General features: G+C 50.5%; 2 protein-coding genes across 2 annotated transcripts in view; both read right to left on the reverse strand.

The window, feature by feature from the left end:
* Nucleotides 1-421, reverse strand: part of TMEM121B (transmembrane protein 121B) — a 1408-nt gene extending 987 nt beyond the window's left edge. Inside the window, exon 1 of the mRNA XM_041398883.1 lies at nucleotides 178-421. Within this exon, the coding sequence (XP_041254817.1) occupies nucleotides 178-421 (244 nt within the window). The remainder of the gene's footprint in view (nucleotides 1-177) is intronic.
* Nucleotides 422-5092: 4671 nt separating this feature from the next.
* HDHD5 (haloacid dehalogenase like hydrolase domain containing 5) lies at nucleotides 5093-12827 on the reverse strand (the record flags this gene model as incomplete). The annotated part of the gene is made up of 8 exons (XM_041398884.1): nucleotides 5093-9306; nucleotides 9916-10104; nucleotides 10404-10578; nucleotides 10946-10979; nucleotides 11440-11533; nucleotides 12162-12274; nucleotides 12473-12673; nucleotides 12756-12827. Coding segments are annotated over 8 exons (1236 nt in total), but the record flags the coding sequence as incomplete, so codon positions are not given.
* Nucleotides 12828-18837: the final 6010 nt, after the last annotated feature.

Consider the following 18837-nt stretch of genomic DNA (forward strand, 5'->3'; position numbering starts at 1 on the left):
CGCTGCTGATGCTGCTGCTGCTGCCGGGGAGCGGCGAGGCGGCGGCGGGCAGCGGGGTGGCGGGCGGCGGCACCAGGGGCTTGCTGATGCTGCTGCTGTCCTCCTCCTCTTCCTCCTCCTCCTCCTCTTCCTCGGCGCTGCTGTGAGGGCTGCGAGGGCGGCGGGCCCGCTCTGAGCCCGAGCTCGACCCCGAGCCCCGCCGGCTGCCGCCGCTGCTGGAGCCCCTCTGGAAGAGGGGCTGCCGGTCGGCGGCGTGCGGCGGCAGCGGCGGCGGCGGCGGCGAGGTCCCGGGCCAGCGGCACCGCCGGCGCCTGGGGCTGGGGGAGAGGCTGCGCTGCCGGGGGAGGGGAGGAGGGGGGCGAGGACGGGAGGGTGAGGAAGGCGCCCCCGCCCTGTCCCCGGGGATGCTCCCCTTCCGCATCCCGGGGAGCGTCCTGCCTCCTGCCCCGCGGGAGCCCCGCGCCCGGGCCGGTAGCCCACGGCCGTGCCACAGCACCGCGGCAGCCGCTCCGTAACATCGGAAGTGCTTCAGTGTCCCCTGGCCTCTCCAGGCTGGCCAAGACAAAGAGCAGTTGGCCTGGCACGGAGCCTACAGTGAAGCGCTCATTTGTGGCTCATCTGTGCTGCTGGACATTCATCTGCCCCTACATTTGGTCTGGTGTGTTTGTTCATCAAAGAAAGTGTCTTTTATCCCACCAGTTTTCTGAGTTGAGGCAATCCACGTGCTGAGGGCCCTGCCCAGTTTGCCATGATGGGACACAGCCTTTGAATTGATATGAATAGCTCTGGAGTTCTTCTACTGAAAGCAGCAATCGAGACCTTTATTGGCCCACTATTAATGGCCTCGAATTGAGCTTAATAGCTGTTTGCATCTGTTTATCACCAGCTCTAATGGCTTGGCATGCTCCAGAGTGCCTTGGTGCTCAGCATCACCAGTTCCTCATCTGTACCTGTGCCCACCAGTGATGAGCCAGGTGCTGCCTGACAGTGATGTGGAGCACAGCAAATAAACTGTCTCCACAAATGTCTGCATTAACTACACTTTGCCATAAAGATCCAAAATAGCTTCACGTTTCCAGCGTGTTGCTGAATCAACACATGGCAATGAGCAAATGCTGCTTAGTGCTGGGAAAGGACAGCCAGGACAGCAGTGACAACCATCTAATACATGTTGCAGGCTCCCTGAGGAGCCCTGCTGTCCCTGGCTGCTCTTGGCTACAAGGAGAAAGCAGTCTGGGGTATAAGGAGAATTCATGCTTAAACTTGAAGCAAAGAGATAACTGAGTAAGGGAAAGGGAGAACTTGGAGTGGATGGACACAAAGATTTCTTTGGGTGCACAGCATCAGGAGTACAAGCAGGGGAAGACAAACAGTCACAGCAAAAGCATTGCTGTCAGTGGAGACTGGAGCGAGGGGGAGCAGATAAATTCATTTTCTAAAAGCATGGTCAGAACAGAGGGGAAAAGAGAAGGTAACTGGAGGCTATGCAAGCTTTAATTTGGGCAGCATGGGAGTGAAATGGTACCACATCTAGGGACTGCAGCAAGAAGCTGTTCCCATTGTCCCCATACAGGTTGCTACCCTGCTCCTAAATCCAAGCTGCTGCATCCCTGCTGCCACACCCTGCTTGGCTGGGCTGCAGCTCAGAGAGGGGACATCTCTTTTCTGCACAAAGACTTCACTGAAGGCTCTGTGGTCGGGGTCTGTTTGATAGGAAGCAGGAGGCTGGGGTACATGGCCAAGGAGGACGATTGCTCTCTCTGGTGCTCTTTCATGTTCCTTGGCAGGTGTTGGGAGCTGCCCAGCTCAGGACAGCTCAGAGTGGTGTGAATGACACCAGCTGTGCTTCCTCATTTGGTTTCCACAGAAAGGCTGGGTTGGATAGCAGTGTAAGTCTGTGTGGCCCGTGGCAGAAGGTAAAACCACATTTTATGCTCTGCATCCTGGCTTTTATCCAAGGTGCATGGGCTCCTTCACCTGACTCTTCTCAGGTAAGCCATGATTCATGTGTGGTCAGCCCTCAGCATAAGTGAAATTGGTCTTGCTCTTGCCACATTCTGCTGCAAGGGGAGTTTTCCACTTCTACAAGAGGATGTGGAGTGAAAACCAAGCATCCATCTGGGCTGCTCAGGGCACCAGCCTTCATGCAGAGAGGGCTGGTTCTGCCCTGCCTGGGCAGCAGACAGTGACAGCTTTGCCTCATTGGCTCTGGGTTTCCTGAGCAATGCAATTCCCTGTGTGCCATAGGCTGGCCATGCTCACTGAGCTGCCCTGGCAGCCTGCCACAGGCACTCACACCTCTGCTTTTGATCCAGGCACTCGTTTCACAAAGAATCCTCATTCCCCAAAGCTTTGGGTGGCTGGCTGGTGTCCCACCTGCTGGGGTGAAGGGAATTGGGTGGGAATCCCTGGGCTTTGGGAGGGGGTGGGCTGTCACCACAGCTGGTGTGCAGGCCTGGGAGATGAGCTCTGACCCTGCCACCAGGTGATGTGGGGAGCTGGGAGCAGGGAATTGAGGGAGCTGGGAGCTCAGGGGGCCTGCTGGGTTGAGGCTGTGTGAGCACAGCAAGAGCAGGCTCCTGGAAATGCTTCTCCAGACACCACAGGATAACTGCTGGGGCTGTGAAGGTTCCTGCATCCAAGGTAAGTAGGTGGGAACAGGGAGGACCTGTGGGAAGGGGCCACAGCAAGGGCAGCTATGAAAAGGAATGGGGGAATACCAGGTAGGAGGGTGGAAGCTCGAGGGCTTCCTTGGGCTGAGCATGGGCTCCAGCAGTGCAAACACAATAAAAAGAGGTGAGGATAGGAAAGGAGCTTATTTGTAGGAAAGGAAGCAGAAATTGTGCCTCTGCTTTAAAATGGGAATGAGGGGAAAAATGACTTCTACTCGAGAAAGCACTGGAGAGCTTTTTGTAGCACACTGTAGGATGAGATATGACAAGATGATGCTTCCCATGTGATCCAGTTATTGAATACAATGTGCAGTCCTTGGATGTGTTAGTGCTTAACCATTGCTGTTAAAACATTAAAAAGCTAAACTATAAATAGATTCTACTCTTTAGTAGCTCCCAAGCTATGTTTTTGGCTTTTTTATGTATTGATGTGTATGCACAGATATGTGTGTGTATGCATATATTTAAAGACAAACAGCAGACAGAGTTTTGTGTAATAGTCATACTGAATATCTAAAATGCTACCATTTTTAGTTTACACTGCAAGTGGAAGCAAGTGTGCCCTCAAAAATACCCCTGCTGGGGGAAGGCAAAACTTTCTTGAGGGCTGAACTTGGGAGGAAACAAAATAATGACTCAATTTCTTGGGGGAAGGGGAAAAAAAAGAAAAGAAAAACAGGGCAGATATAAGCCTGAAAGACCAGAAACTAGATACCTAATTATACCCTGCAGTAAGCTGTCAGAAACTGGCAGCAGTGGGAGGGAAAGAGGCAAAGCTGATCTCAGGGAGTTGGAGCATAATCTGCTCCAACCATACTTAAAATGCCTTTTGTGTGGGAAAGGAAGCTTCTGGGATTCTCTGACACACACTTTGTGCTGCACTTATCTAACCCATTCAAATGGCCAGGGCTGAAGTGACAGATAAGTGTAAAAAAGCTTCACCTGGCCAGGACCAAAATTCAACGATGCCTTGGCTTCCGAAGGCAGCCTGTGTAACTGAACTGCTGATCCCGTGTTATGGCTCAGGGAATGCAGATCCTCTTCAAAAGGATATTGAACTGTTAACAGACTATTGCTTGTAATTACATTTCGGTTCAAAGAGCTTTCAATGACAGCAGAAAGTACCAAGACATTTCTTTTCATGCTTGTAGCAGGGTAGGAGCTTGGAGAGTGGATTTGGGTTTGCTTTTGGTATTTTCTTTGCTCAGTCTTAGCATTGAGCATCTATTGATCTGACTTGGAGGAGAAAGGGAAAGCTCTTCATAGTTTAGATGACTGAAAAGTAGGTGTGTTATAGTGAAGGAAGAGAAGTGTTTCCTTGATGGAGGTTTGGTTCCTAGAGAACACATCATTGCCCTGCTGGTGCAGGGTTTTAAACTGCTGTAGACTGGATCTATGAAGGTCTGTAAGTGCATAGTGTTCATCAAATTAACTGCAGCAGTAAAAAAAAAACCCCATAAAGATTTGTGCTTTTATAACTGGGGTTAGGAAGGGCTGGCAATGGAAGGGTTTGAACAGCCCCCTAAAGGTACCAGGGCAAGCAGGGACCAAGCACTTCCCAAGGGTTACCCTGGCAGGCATTTCTCACAGCATTCCCCTGGGAGCAAACTCAATCCTCAGTCCTTTTGTTCAAGTTGGTCCCTCTCCAGTGTTTAACTCTGCACCTTAGGCTGGGTAAGGATTTCTATGGGACTCCAACTTCCAGCTCAGCCTCTCCTACAAGGGACACCTTAACCCCAGGCTGCTCTGACAGTAGTGATTAAAAGCATGCACATGGGAGTTTCAGCTTGTGATCTCTCCCTGCTTAACTAAACCTTGATTAGCCCCATCTCGGGTGAGTGCTCCAACTACCAGAGTGCTGGATAAAAGGAGAAGGCTGATTAACACTTTTTATGATTATTTACTAGAGGTTGGGGCTGTAGGTGACTTCTCTAGGATGTAGAATATAATTCAACTCCTCTGTCTGCTAGGATTAGGAATCCTTGTCCAATTCCTCCAAAACTGCTTTACTGATTTTTGCTTTCAACATCAAGTTCTCAGGACTCTGCATCACACTTGTTTTGCTTCCTGTGAGCTGTGAACTTTGTAGATGAGAAACTTTCTGATAAAATATAAAAACAGTGCAAGTGGATTGGCTGTTTCTAGATTATTAAAGATGATGGTTTCACCCAGTAGGATCTTGAATTTTCCACTGAAATCAGGGGAAGCTTTTGGTTCTGGTCTGAAAGTTTGCCAGTTAATTGCTGAAGGGGTATCTTTCAGGGTGGTTCTCCCTCAAGAAAATTTGGTAATAGCTTGAAGAACAGGAAAAAAGAAAGAAAAAGCAAACAGAATTTGCCCTAATCATCTTATAGGGCAAAGATGTGAAAGAGAGCAGGATAATACCCACTAAAAGTACACACAGGAAGTTAAAATTAATTTCAAAGAAAACATATTTTATTATTTTACATATGTGGTTGAACAAAGCAGCAACTCTGTAACTGCATTGAAATTAATATGAAATCTAAAATAATCACAGTTTGTAATTTCTCTGAATGATATATAATCACTCTTCTACAGTGCACATGACACAATCTGGAAGATTACCATTTCTTGGAGGGGGAAAGACATGGCAGGATTAGGACTGGAAGGAAGGGGTCAGCAGTGTTATCTGATGCCCTGAATGCCAGGTTAGCAGTTGCATGTGTCCTGTGGAATAAAGGAATTGACTTCTCTGGCCACCATGTTATTGCATGCCATAAAAGCTCTTGGCTTCAGATCCAAAACAAGGTCTATCCCTTGGTTCCTTCCTGCTAGCTTCAGTTGCAAGCTCCCTTCTGGCTTGACAAAAACCTGTTCATCTTTGGAAGATGGAGTTGTTAGGATCAGGTCTTTGCCCTGTTTGTTGTACAGGCAGTGCACCATGTAAATATCAAGGTATTGGATCAGCAGTGAAGTCCCCTCTCCTGCTTGGTCCCACAATCTGCACAGAAGGATGACAGCTCCAAAGGACAGAAATACTGCTTTGGAGACACCTCTTCTGAGCAACACATGAGACAAAGGAAGTTTCCTTCCAGCCTCGCTGGAAGCCAATTCCAGGAAGCTGCAGTTCCAAGGAAAAAGATTTCACTGAATTCTGGCAACAACAGATGTCCATAAATGAACTGGACATAAGCTACAAGTACAACACTCTAGCACAACTCATGGAACAGAGGAGACCTGCCAAGCAATGTCATTAACAGAAACCTTTCAGAATCAAGCCAGTGTCCAACAGCAGCTGGAGAAGCCAGATTTCCTACTCCATCCAGTGGGTCCATGCAATTCCCAGCAGGGACTTGGACAAAGTGCACTGTTTCAAGGATCTAAGAAGGGGAAGAGGGGAAAGGTCTTTGCATTGCTCAGACCAAGGGCATCCCATCTATCTAACTAATTAGTGCAGAGAGCAGCAAAGCAGAGTTTTTTATGCAACCTTACTTGGTATTAATTAGGCAAAGGGTACAAGATATTTCTAGATTCCTTCTCCTCCCTTCTGTTCAATTTCAACTAGCAAGCAAAGCATTTTTTAAAATTCCTTATCACTGAAGGTCCTCCTACACATTTTTAAGACTCACAGAACACTGTGAGTGTGGAAAAAAAAAAAACCCTAATCCAGAGCTAAAAGCAGATTTGGCATCTGAAGCAGATTCACATCAGTCAGCTCACCTCCACTGCTATTCCAAAGATGGAGATGCCTGGCTCCCTCTCTGTGCAAATGCAAACCTCTTCCTTCCTTGGAAGAGGTGCCACAGTTCTCAGGGCACAGTGTTCAGCAGCACCTTTTCTCTGAGTAACTGGCACCACACTCCTAACAAGCAACAAGACAGAGCTCAGCCTTTCTGCAGTCAGCACTCACCATGCTGAAGGTGTGGCTCGTTCTTCCTGCCAGCCACCAGCTCCCCGAGGTCTGTCCATCAGGAGCATTCCAAGGAATCCCATGACAGCTCCCACCCAAGTCAGCAAGCACTGCAAGCAAAGGGAGTGCTCCTCTTTCTGCAGTGGATGGCACCTCTGAAAAACAAGGCTGAGGGACACTGGAGCCACCCTATGGATAAATGGGGTTTGGGCTCCAGTTTCAGGCCTTGCACGCTGGTGCCACAGCACAGCTGTGACTGTGGAGAGGTGCTGCAGCTAAAGGACCTTCCCTGTGTTATTTCCCAAGTCCTTCCCTGTGCCTGCTCTTCTGAGAACTGGAGACAAGCCCTTGTTTTGTGCAACGAGATGAAATGGTAATTTCCTTCTCTCTGCAGCGAAAGGAAAAGGATTCAAATCCGTGTTCCTCCCATTACGGCTGCTTTTAGAAGCAGCCAAGCAGTTCTTGCCCTGATGAGACAAAGGAGAAGAACCCCAAGTAATGGTAAGAGAGGAAGAAACTGCTTCCAATTGTGGATTTCACTGAGGGAAACACATGCAAAGAGGTCTTTTTCTGCTCCTATTCATGAAGGGAAGGATAGAGAAACAGAGAAGGAACTCTTCTGCCTGGATAAGTGAAAGAGCATCTGATCTGTTTCACACACAGAGCCTGGCACAACTTAAGAACAGAGCCTAAGCTGCAGTGACCTTCCTAGGAAGATATTTCAGTATTGAGAGGATGGAGAGCTGCTGGAGCAGAATTTCAGTGCACATGGATGCTGAGATTTGAATCAGGAACTCAAACTTACGTGCAGAACATCTAGTTTGCACCCTGTGTATGGAGCTGCCTGAAAAAGCAGGAAGGAGGAAAGAAGAGGCAGAGCAGACCTGTTTCTGATACTTCAGTGTGGTGTGAGCTGACTGTAGTTAGGAAAATCAACTCAGTTGTGTTTGCTCCAAGGCTTTTCAGCATATACACAGGCTGAGTTGTGCTTCTAAAATCACAGTGCTCCTCTGGAATTAAGACACTCCTCGCTAAGCCAAATCTTTCACATTAATTTCTCATGCAAACCTTGCTTATCTTCTTTGGAATGTCTATGGAGACACAAGTCTTATCTTTCTCTGGATAGGAGAGCTAGGAGAACAGAGGCAATAGAAGGTGCACGTTGTTAGGGAAATGTTCCTGGGCAGGCAAGTCTCAGCTGCTAATTCCTGTCAGAGGGACTCTACCTGCTTGTTAAAGAAAGAGGAGGGACCAGAGGTCAGACTGTATGGGGTATCCCTGAGCTGCAAACCACATGAAGGATGAGAGGAACAAAAGAACTGGAAGACACAGACATTTGTATTCTAAAAGATCAGTTCTGGGAGTCTGGGGCTCTGGTACTATCCTGGCTTGACTGATCTTCTCTTTGAATCTTTGCATGCAAGGAAGGAGCAAAGGTGGACTGTGACTCTTTTTGCTTGGCCCTTGTTCCAAAGAAGGGCCCCTCTTGGAAGCTGTGCCAGCTGGAGCAGGTGGATGTTCCCTGCAACAGTTGGGATCAGAGTGGGTGCCAAAAAAGCCTCTTGCTGCAGCACTGAGTTCTGGGCAAAGACAGCTCTGCCAATTCAAACTCTGTTGGTGGTTTCCTCTGCTGCTGAGCACAGGCTGCTGGCTCCCTGGTGGGATGTGAAAAGGCAGGGGTGTTCACAGAATGCTAAATAGGGGGGAGGGAACAATATAACTTTCACCTCAGCCCTGCAGCAAGTTGCTCTGGCTACTGAAGCTTCCTTTGAGGGGCTCTGCCTCTCCACAGCTGCCAGATGACTGCAAAACAGAACTTTGTTTCGGGCTGACAGTGATGCAGTGGCAAATCCCCAGGCAAAGAGAATTTGTTAAAGTCTGTAGGCACTTACTCTTCACGAGGAGAATGTTAAGACTTAAAGCCTTCCCTTGGCATGGTGCCACCACAGCCCAGCTTCTGGTGTGCAAGAGTCACAGCCTGGACAAACAGCACATTCTGCAAATGGCTGATGCTGGCTCCTTGTGTGGGGAAGAGCTTTGCCCTCCAACACCCCACAAAGAGGAGGGTGGGCTCCCCTGATCTTTGCACACAAAGTGTGAAAAGAAGGAGCTGTGAGAGCTGAACAAAACTGGGATTGCTGGGACAAGCCTACTGCCTATACCCTGTTTCCCTTATGGCTCAATTATGGCTGGCAGCAATGCACAGTCACAGCTGAAAGTCTGTGGGCAGCTGTCAGGATGGCAGATGAGTATCAATAAAATTAAGGGCTTTTTAGTGCTGCAACAGGGAGTTTTCTTAAATGTTACTAGATTAGAAAATCACCCCAAGTCCCTCCCCATTCTTCCCCTCTTTCCAGTACATAAAATCCCTCACAGCAGATCTTTAGGCACACCTGTCTTAACCCCTAGCTCCAGTTTTCTTTTTTAAAAGCAAGTTGCACAGCATCATCCACATCCTGCACTATGTGAGATGCCTCCAGCAGGCTGGGGTCGAAGCTGAAGTCCCGATGTCCATGGAACACTGTCTCCACTGTTTTCTTGGGAACGGCACCGTTGTGGCGGTAGACCCCGGTGCAGACCAGAATCGACTCGCAGCTCTCCACTGAGTTGTTGCAGTCATTCCTCAACTCCAGGGAAACCTCAGCCTGGGGACTGGCTGCCTGTGGGCTCCTCTTCAGCCCAGCCGGGACCTGGTTCTGCTGAGCTGACTTGAGGTAGTTGTTGTAGAGGTTTGCCCCATAGACGTCAGACATCGGATTATCCCTGGATAAGGGCACAGTGTGGAACAGAAAGGAGAAATAAGCCCATGAGAATAGGCTCAGAAATGACAAAAAAAGCCCTCTGGCACTGGGGGACTGAGATTAAGACAGCACTGAAGGAGGAAGGGGTGTGAGATAGTTGCTGACACCAAGAGGAGCAGCTGGAGTGGGCCAGTGAGTCCACCCACCAGTGAGTCCTGCCCAGGACATGTGCACCTTTCACAGGGGAGACAGCACATCCCAAGCACCCAGAGCAGTTTCAGCCTTGACTGGATTATATCCCCTACATTCCCAAAGTGTTTGGCCAAACTGAGCTAATAGTACTACATCTGGGTCTCTTAACTTTGCCTTTAATTGAGTCACTTTATGTGCACTGTGCATTCTACAGCTTTGCTGTGCAGGGTACAAAAAGCCAGCAAGCCTCTGTTCCAGGATGCAAGGCTCCAGAGATACCATGGGGATTTTGGTATTAACTTTAGAAATATCCAGAGGGGGAAAAAACCCAGCAAGAAAGCAAAAAAACCCCAAATAACAAACAAAAAAACCCCGCCACCACTAAAGAGCAGTCAGTTTGCAACTCCCTAAGGAAACCAGCAGGAAAAAAATCTCTTACCCAACTGCATAGAGGCGTCGGATGGGAGCCTTCCAGCCCTGCTTCTCTGCCTGCTGTTGGATCAAGTACTGGGCATAGCGGTAGGTGACGGGGCTGGGTTTGCCAATCAAGGCCTCATACTTCAGCTCCTTGCCTGTCACCTTCTTGTAGATGCTCTCCAAGCAGAGGAGGAAAGTGCCATGGCCAAACCTGCCCCAGAAAGGAGGTCATCAGCATCCCCAGTGACACTGAAGCAGCAAGCACTCCTTGGTTATTGCCTGTTTTGGGTACAGCACCCACACACACCTCCACACACAGTGGTCTGGCTTTTGCTTCTCCCCAGGTTTTAGTCTTTATTTCTCATGCAGCTTTCATGTCTCTGCTGCTAATTACATCGTACAATCAAGCTCTTAAAGCATTCAAATGCTAAAAAAACCACAGCAGGAAAAGACCATCTGCATGAGAGGAGTATGAAATTGGCCAAACCAAATACCACACGTGCTTTTCACCTGGGCATCTTGGCTTCAGCCATCCACAGGAGGTCCATGTTGCAGGCAAGGATAGGCAGATGAGGGTATGGTACATCCTGCAGCTCTGCCCCAGGATTCCCATTGCTCAGGAGTACATCAGCAATGAGTTGCAGGCTCGTCTCCCACCTCACTGGCTCACCAAACAGAACCACCCCTGCAAGATTTTGAGAGCTGTTTGGAAACTCACAGCGTCCAAAAGCCACCCGCTAACAAAACCCCTCCTGTGCTGGGCTGCCCTGGCAAGTGCAGCTACCAGTGGAACGTGGCTGGTGCCAGGGCTCCAGTCTGCACATCCCTGCACCATGTCCCCTCCCAGTTCCACATACTGGCACACAGCACAGGGAAAAGTTGCTTTTATCCAGCTTTTTCCAGCAGGGAGGCTGCCTCCTGGCTGTACCCTCTGAATGTGCTGCCCATGGACAGCAGTGAGCTGACAGCACATCATTAGCTCCCATCCCAGCTGGCCTGCCTTGCTCTTAGCTCTGCTTGCTGCTCACATGTAAACACAGGCCACTGCTTACCTTCTATAGTGGGGAAGCCAGTGGTGGGAGGAGGCTGCCAGAAAAAAAAAAGGAAGGCTGGATTAGTAATGCAAAACCTAATGCCATCTCTACAACTAAAAATGCCTCCTTTGAACCTGCCAAGGCAGTTCCATAATAAGGCAGGACAAAGCCACCTGGAATCTAGAAGGAATATTTCTCCCCCCTCCCCCATCCCCGATGGGATTTCACAGATCTTGTGCTCCTGTCTCAGAGCTGGAGACGTCAACAAAAACATCTTACCCCTCACTGCAAGGAACAGCAATGGAAGGCAGGCATGGCATGAGAAGGGAGAGGGGAGAGTCACTGCCCTTCCTGCAGGAGCCAACACTGGGAAGAGCAGGGGGGCTGCTTGCTCAGTGTCAGTGCCAGGCTCCTGCTGAGGGACCTCACTGACAGCTGCCCTGTCCCTTTGCTGTGTGCTGTGACCACCTCTGCACCAGATCACCCCTTCTGCTGATGCTTCAGGAGATTACCAGTTCTTTCGGCCTCCGGCTCAGGTCCACCATGTCTAACAGGGGATATGCCTTCCTCAGGGCCTCTATGGTGACCACGTGCTTGAACCCCAGGCTAGTTCAGACCATCAAGGAATGTTGTGAAGACTGGTTTGTTTGTTTTTTGTTTGTTTTTTTTTTTAAGTGACAGTTTTGCTTTAAGTTTTTCTTTACTTGCAGAAGCACCTATAGGATTAAGGAATGTGAGTCCTAGTAACAGAGCAGTGTGGTAAAGCATAACCTCATGGCTTTCAGCCAGACAAAGACACCTTCCACTAGACCAGGCTGCTCAAAGCCCCTTCATATTTGAGTTCCTTCAACTGCTGTCAGATTCTAAGGAAAACCTTATCCATGGGACAGTTGGGAGTGATCTCTTATGGGCTTTGCTACGAAAGAATGGGAAGAGCACAACTTTATCTCAAAAATGAGGCATCTAAAGCTGACGGAGTCCTCGTGGTCACATCCCACCAACAGATCAGCAATCACAGGAGAAGTCATGAGCGCGAGAAGCCAAACACTGAACAGGGCAGCCAGGGAGTGACCAACACAGAGATCAACAGCACCTGAGCCTGTCCATAAGGACGCTGCCCCATAAGGTAAGCCCGGTGACCTTTGTGTCTCCTTGTGCTTCAGGAGCTGAGCAAGCGAGTGCCAGGGGCAGGGCTAGGGCAGGAGCACAGAGCACCACGAGGCACAAAGGATACTTGTGGGCGTTCTCCTCCAGGGGCCCCTGCCCGGCCACCAGCATGCACCTCTGGTGGAACTGGCTGAAGAGCTGCAGGGGGCTGTGGGACAGGATCACCTGCTCCGGAGACACCTGCGGGACGGAGGAGAGGCCGGCTGGGACCCGCAGCTTGGATTTCGCGCCCTTCTCCCGGCGCTCGGGGGGCATCGCTGCCAGCTGCCCCTCTCCAGCCCCTCAGGCCGAGGCCAGGCCGGGCCCTCGCGGTGCCTCCCCGCCCGGGACCGCTCGGGCTCCCTCCGGCCGCTGCTCCCGCTGCCCCGTCACCATTACCTGCAGCCCCAGCGCCTTGGACAGCTCTTGGGCCTTGGCCGACCGCAGGCAGTTCCCGGCGTTGGTCAGGAACACGACGGGCACCCTCATTCGCCCGCCGCCGTCCGTCAGCCTCTGGAAGGCGCGGCGGGCGGCGGGCACGGGCTGGCTGCCCCGCACCAGCACGCCGTCCACATCGAACAGGAACCCGAAGGCCGGCGGCTGCAAGGCGAGCGGAGGGCACGGTCAGCCGGGAGCCTCCCCGCCCGCCCCGCGCCCGCCCCGCGCCCCTCCGCGCACGCACCCGGCTGCAGAGCCCGCGGGCCCGCGGCCTGCCAGCCCGCCCACAGCGCGGCTCCGGGCGGTGGTGCGGGCAGCGAGCCGTGCTGCCCCTGCCCACAGCGGGGCTGCGGCTGTGGGGAGAGCTGGAGAGAGGAGCGGGTGTGGAAGCGGCAGCGGGGCTGGCGGGACCCGCACGGAAAGGGCCACAAGCAGCCCTGCCGCGGCAGAGGAGTGCAAAATCGCCGGCGAGGAGAGATTTGGGCAGGAGGGAGCGAAAGGCTTTGACCCCCTACAGGGCAATCACAACGGGTTTATGTCAGCCCTTCGCAAAGTCAAAGAACGGGAGACTCTCGGTCTGTGAGTGGAGCTGCTCTAGATCTTCGTGATAGGGGCCAGTTGTGGGCCCCTCCCTACAAGAAGTTGAGGTGTGGAGCAGCTCCAGAGAAGGGTCTGGGGTGCTGTGAGGGGTACTGAGGGAGCTGGGGCTGGAACAGAGGCTCAGGGGAGACCTCGTGGCTCTCTACAACGCCCTGACAGAGGGTGCAGCCAGCTGGGGGTCGGGCTCTGCTCCCGGGGAACAGCGGCAGGACGAGAGCACACAGGCTCAAGGTGTGCCAGGCTGGACGTCAGGAAGAATTTCTTCACTGAAAGAGTGGTCAGGTATGGGAACAGTCTGCCCAGGGAGGTGGTGGAATCAGCACCAAGAAATGACTGGAAGGTGGTGGTCGGTCGGTTTGGATTTGATGGCCTTGCAGGTCTTTTCCAACCTTAAGAATTCTCTGAGTTGCTGCCTTGCCTTGCTCAGCCTTTTCTATGGAAACTTTTTCCTGCAGATAAATAAGGTTTTCTAAAACTCTGGTCACTTTTTTTACTCTTTGACAGACTGCATCCCTCTTTCCTGCAGCCTGGAACAGAAATCTTGGTGCTGAATTCAGCTGAGGCCCTTCCAAACCTGGGGAAAGTAAAAGGTTCATTTCACATCCATGGAGATGGAACAATGTTTGTTTGCTCTCTGACTGAGCTTAGGATCGCCTGAGTCGCTCCACAGGGCAGGTTTAACATGTATGACTTTAGGCATCAATTACACAGTGTAATTGTTTGTTTTTACGCTTCCATTGCCATGAACACCAACCTTAATTTGTTTTCGACCCACTTTAACACCCAGAGCCCTATTTGCAGAGCTATTAAAGCACTGGCAATTCAGAGGTATACATTTGTACAGATGGTTATTCCTCCTTAAGTGCTTTTTGCCTTAACTGAATTACCTACTGTTTATTTTTTGTAATTTCCTCAATTTGCCAGGATCACTTTAATTTCTCAGAAGTGTTTGCAGTTCATCCTGCTCTGGCAAAATTTATGCTGGCCTTGGAGACATTACTGAAAATATTTAGCTCCGTGAAGAACTGGGCTTCAAACCTTCTTCCATCAGCACACTACAGCTACTGAAGTGTGTCTTCTCAACTGTGTACAAACCAGAGGCTCCCAACCCTCGCCTTCCCTGTCAGTGAAAAATAGTCAGAGAGGCAAAGACTTTCTGAAATTAATGACAAACACAGGAGCCTTGTCTCGAGTGCTTCTCACCCGTCCACCAAGGCAGTCCCTCCTGGCAGAGTGAAAATGTGATTGATTTGCTGTGATTTCTGCTTAGGGTATTTGCTAACGTGGATTTATGGCCTTTTAATGATACAGCCACTTGCAAGTTGGATGGGTTGGGTTGTTTTGCTTGCTGGTTTCGGTGCCTCTAGACTGAACTGCATTCAGGGGGTCTCTCAGTCCCTTTTATTTTAAGTGTAGGGATACTTTTGCCCTTTTCTTCCCATTCCCAAGGCATAAAAAAGAGCTGGGAGAGACATCCAGCCTGTTCCCTATCGCAGAGAAGATTTCATTGTTAAAAAGCAACAACAACAAAAAAAAATTCAGTGTATTAAATATCCCGGAGTGACAGTGGGGGGGAAAGAGGGGACGGATGGGGGGTTTTTGGGGGTGAGGTTTTTTTTTGGGTGTGGGTTTTTTGGGGGAGGATTTTATCCCCCCGATGCGGGTTGTTATCCCGGCGCATCCCCGCGGGAGGCGCTCCTGCTCCACGGCACGGGAACCCGCAGCGCTCACCTGCGCCCCGGCCCGGGGCGCTCCGGGCACGGGGGATGCGGGAGGGGACGTGGGTCTGGCCGCAGGCAGGGAAGGGAACGCCTTGTTCTGCTCCCAAAGGGACTCTGGGGGTACCCGCCCTTGGAGAGGTGTCCCCAAAGTCTGCGTGTGCTTTGCCCCTGCGGGCTGCCAGCGCTGCCGTGTTTACTTTTCCAGGGAAGGCTGTCCAACAGGCTGGAGCGCTTATTTTTAAAGCGACACGGGGGGACTTTGCCAGCGGGCGGGGACAGGCTGATCCTGGGACCGACAGCGGCAGGGCTGAGCCCCAGCCCTCCCAGCACCCGCAGGCGGGCTTTAGCCCATCATCCCTGTGCTGAATGCCCGTTGTGTCTTTTTCCCTCCAAGCGTTGGGAATATCTCTGTGTCTGCTTGGAGCTTCCCATTCCGCATGCTGTACAGGGACGGACCTCGTGATTTCCTCCGCAGGCACATCTGGTAACAGCCGTACCCCAAATACCCCTAGGGATCGTCTGTCTGTCCTTCTCACACCACCCACAGGAGACCGCCTCTTCTTCCCCTGTCCACGCCGTGCTTGGATGTCTCCCACCCCCTTTCACAGCTCACTATAAAGACAAACAAAACAGGCAGTTGCCCACAGCCTTCTCCCGTGGGTCCCTGTGTAAACTTTGCAGCTCTGTTTTCCCTGGACTCACAGCGCTGTCATCACCCCCCTCTTCCTGACCTTCTCACAGCCCCCACATCGATGGATGTACCTTCCATCTCTTTCCTTACTGCAGAGGCTCTAATGGCCTGAACCAACCCTCCCCCCACAGTTTATCTCTCCTCTTCCCATGCTGCAGCCTGCTCGTGGAATGATGGACAAGCTAAAGGTTGAGAAAATACAGTAAAATGCCTTTCTTATCCTGTAATGACCAAGGGGGAGGACACAACCTGATAAAAATGACAAACCAGGAGAATTGAGAGCCAGACCCTTCACCTGCCTGTCCCTCAGTGCACAGAAAACACTTGATAGACCTGCTGTGATTGCAACTGCAGCAAGCCTGGAAAGAAAGGAATTAACGACTGAGCCAATTAGAGCTACAGGTTTCTGACCAAAGAAATGTCCTTTTGCTACCTGTGAAGAGGCTAATTCAGAGACTTACACAGGAAGAAAAACCTGAAGCAGGCTGATCATTTGGAGCTGGTGGAAATGCATCTGCAGCCCTGTGTTTTATGGCCAGAGGGCTTTGCTTAGCATCTGGCACCTGCATAGTCCCAGTGCAGTGATGGAGGCTCACAGGACAGATAGATCTAGCTGCTTGCTTGGGCCTATCTCTGTTTTCAACCACTCACTTTGCTCCTCTGTTTTTATTGGCATGACTTTTGACAGCAACTACTAGTGCTGGATCAGCCATTTCCTGGCAGTGAGTGACCAGGAGGCAAACATTTCATCCTCTAAATTGCCCCAAAGGCAGTCTAAGATGCTCTGCAGCAAACACTTGTGCTGCAAACAAAGCCCCATCCACCTCCCATTTAAACAAATTGAACCTGAAGAGGCCACAGGGAGTGACAGATGGGGAGATAACAGGCATAAGGCTTTAAGTATTGCTATGGCTACTTGAAGTAACTGTAATAGAAACTTCCATGGATTTTCTACTCTCCTTCCTTGCTCCTTAGTCTGGATGGAGACTGAAGCAGGCTCTTTTTGCTTCTTTATGTTTGCTCTACTCAGCCTCCCACCACCCTTGTGGCAGCCTCCTCCTCTTTCATCTCAGATATTGAAGCTCTCTCAAGCTGGCGCTTTCTTCCCATGCCCACCAGCAGTACTTTGGGCAAAGAGCCTCACGTTGTACCCTGTAGTCACCTGGTGCTCCACAAGGCAATTATTTGGAAAGAATTCACTTTCTTTGAAAAGAATGGGCTGATAATTTTGTCTTCTCCTCTATTCCCTTCCTAAAATCATGCTAAAAGGAGGTTAAATGACCTTCAGTCATTCCTTTAATTTCCTGCGCTGTAACCACCACAGAGATGGTTCAACACTGTAGTGGTAGGAGAAGCAGCACAAGCAAATCCTGTCTGTTAGGTGTCTCTGTCTCAAAACACAGCCCTGAGCTGGATGCACCTATTGTGGGGCTTGGGGAAGGAGGAAGAGGGGACCTGTGTAGTGTCTTGGCCAGATAACTCAGGCTTAACACTGTGTTAGCTCTCCAGATCAAACTGCCCTTTGCAGCATACTGAGAAGGCATTTCAGGCTCCCTGATCCCTGCAGGCTGAGTGATGTGAGACATCCCCATCAAATCTGGGTATCCTCTTTTCTTTTTAACAGGGAGACAAAAAAAAAAAAAAAAAAAAAAAAAAAAAAAAAAAAACTAACCTCCATGGTTAAGACAGGTTTGAAAATTTAATTATAGACTATGTTCTGAAAGAGACAAGCAAGAGAGCATTATATGTGATGTATTTGCCAACAAATGTGAGCAGGGAGCCAAGGTACTGGGCAAAAGGGAGTAGACTGGCAGCAAAACCCTCGGAATTTTGCTACTAAAAGCAAGTCTCAGTGAAGCCCTGCAGCCACATTTACCCAAAGCTTGAATGGAACAGAATCAATTGATCTTTTATTACTGCTGTGGTCCAGCCTAAATTCCTCCTGTTTTGCACACCTGGAGTTAGAGAGGCGAGGATGCAGCCTGGGCTTCTTAATTTGCACCTTTCTCCCAATTAAGACACGCTCTAAGGAAGAGCAGATTCCCAGCAGTAAGGCAGGCTGGCCCTCCCTCTGTCACACATTTTTGAGGGCTGCATCAGACCTGTGCTATTTTAAACCCCTGTGATTTTTGCAGAAACCTGATTCTGCTTTAATCCTGAGCAGCAGCACACACTGGTGGGCCCAGGCACTTGGCCCCATCACAGCACAGCTGTGAAGGAGGTAAATGGCCATGTGCACAGCAGACTTCTCCTAGGAAAGCAAGAACAAAGTGGACACAACAGGTGAACTGGTTCCAGCAAGCACTTGGCAAATGGAAGATGTAGCCCTGCAACTCCTGCAGGTAATGAGGACAAAGGAGGACTACAGGTAAGCAAAAAGTGGTTCAGGACCTCAAGAGACCTCATGCAGGAAGAGCTGAAAGCTTTCTGCTTTCAGGAAGGGGCATGGGTCAACCTGTGTGTGGAGGAGCCCTGCTCCTCCCACAGTGGCTCTGTAATGATTAGCTTCACCTTGGCAGCAAAGAGGCTTATTTAAGGGAGAATCAACTCATGGCAAATACAGCTCTTCATCCATCCACATATAGCAAAGCTGAAAGATCAGGTGCTGAGAGGGACAGGGCTTTGGGTTGCTGCTCAGCTGCCATTCTGCTTGTTTGCAGTGGTTCTCCTCAGCAGCATTACAGGTAAAGCACTTCCCAAGTCAGCATTTATAACCTGGCCATGACCAAAGCCTACCCTGGGGACTTTAGTCTGAGCTCTGTATGCAACACCCACGCAGGAGGAGGGAGGGTGGCTCTGCTCTGGCTACTCCTCCAGTATAAAACTCCTTCCCAGGACCAAATCTGTATCAAGGCCCAGGAGAGGTCAGTCTGCAAAGAAAGCATCAGGATGCTTCAGAGGAAAATATTGGGGGTGTGGGCAGAGAGACCTGGAGTAGAGGTAGCTGTGGCTAAAAAGGGTTGGGGGTGTAAGGCACTTAACCCCCCCAGCTAGTGAGGGGTGTGACTGGGTTCTCACTTTTTCATTTCTGTGGTTTGTGTTGCTGCCTTCTGCAATGCACCCACCTGTGGTTTGCTGGGATTTCATTTGTGTTCTGTGATGGGGTTGTGTGGTTTAGATGGTTTTTATTTTCTCTGGGATGAAGTTGCAGCCTGTGAACTGTGGGCAATTTAACACAGGGCACACAGGCCGTGCAGCTTGATCCACTTCTGTAATAAGTGTGTTTGCCTCCTGCTAAGGTGTTCCAGCCAAGGTCAGTGGAAATAAACACTATAGCCAAGCTGCTTGAGACAATTAACAGAAAGCATAAAGAG

Source organism: Onychostruthus taczanowskii, unplaced genomic scaffold (genome assembly GCF_017590055.1).
Source record: "Onychostruthus taczanowskii isolate IOZ18803 unplaced genomic scaffold, ASM1759005v1 scaffold15, whole genome shotgun sequence".
In the NCBI taxonomy this organism is placed as follows: Eukaryota; Metazoa; Chordata; class Aves; order Passeriformes; family Passeridae; genus Onychostruthus; species Onychostruthus taczanowskii.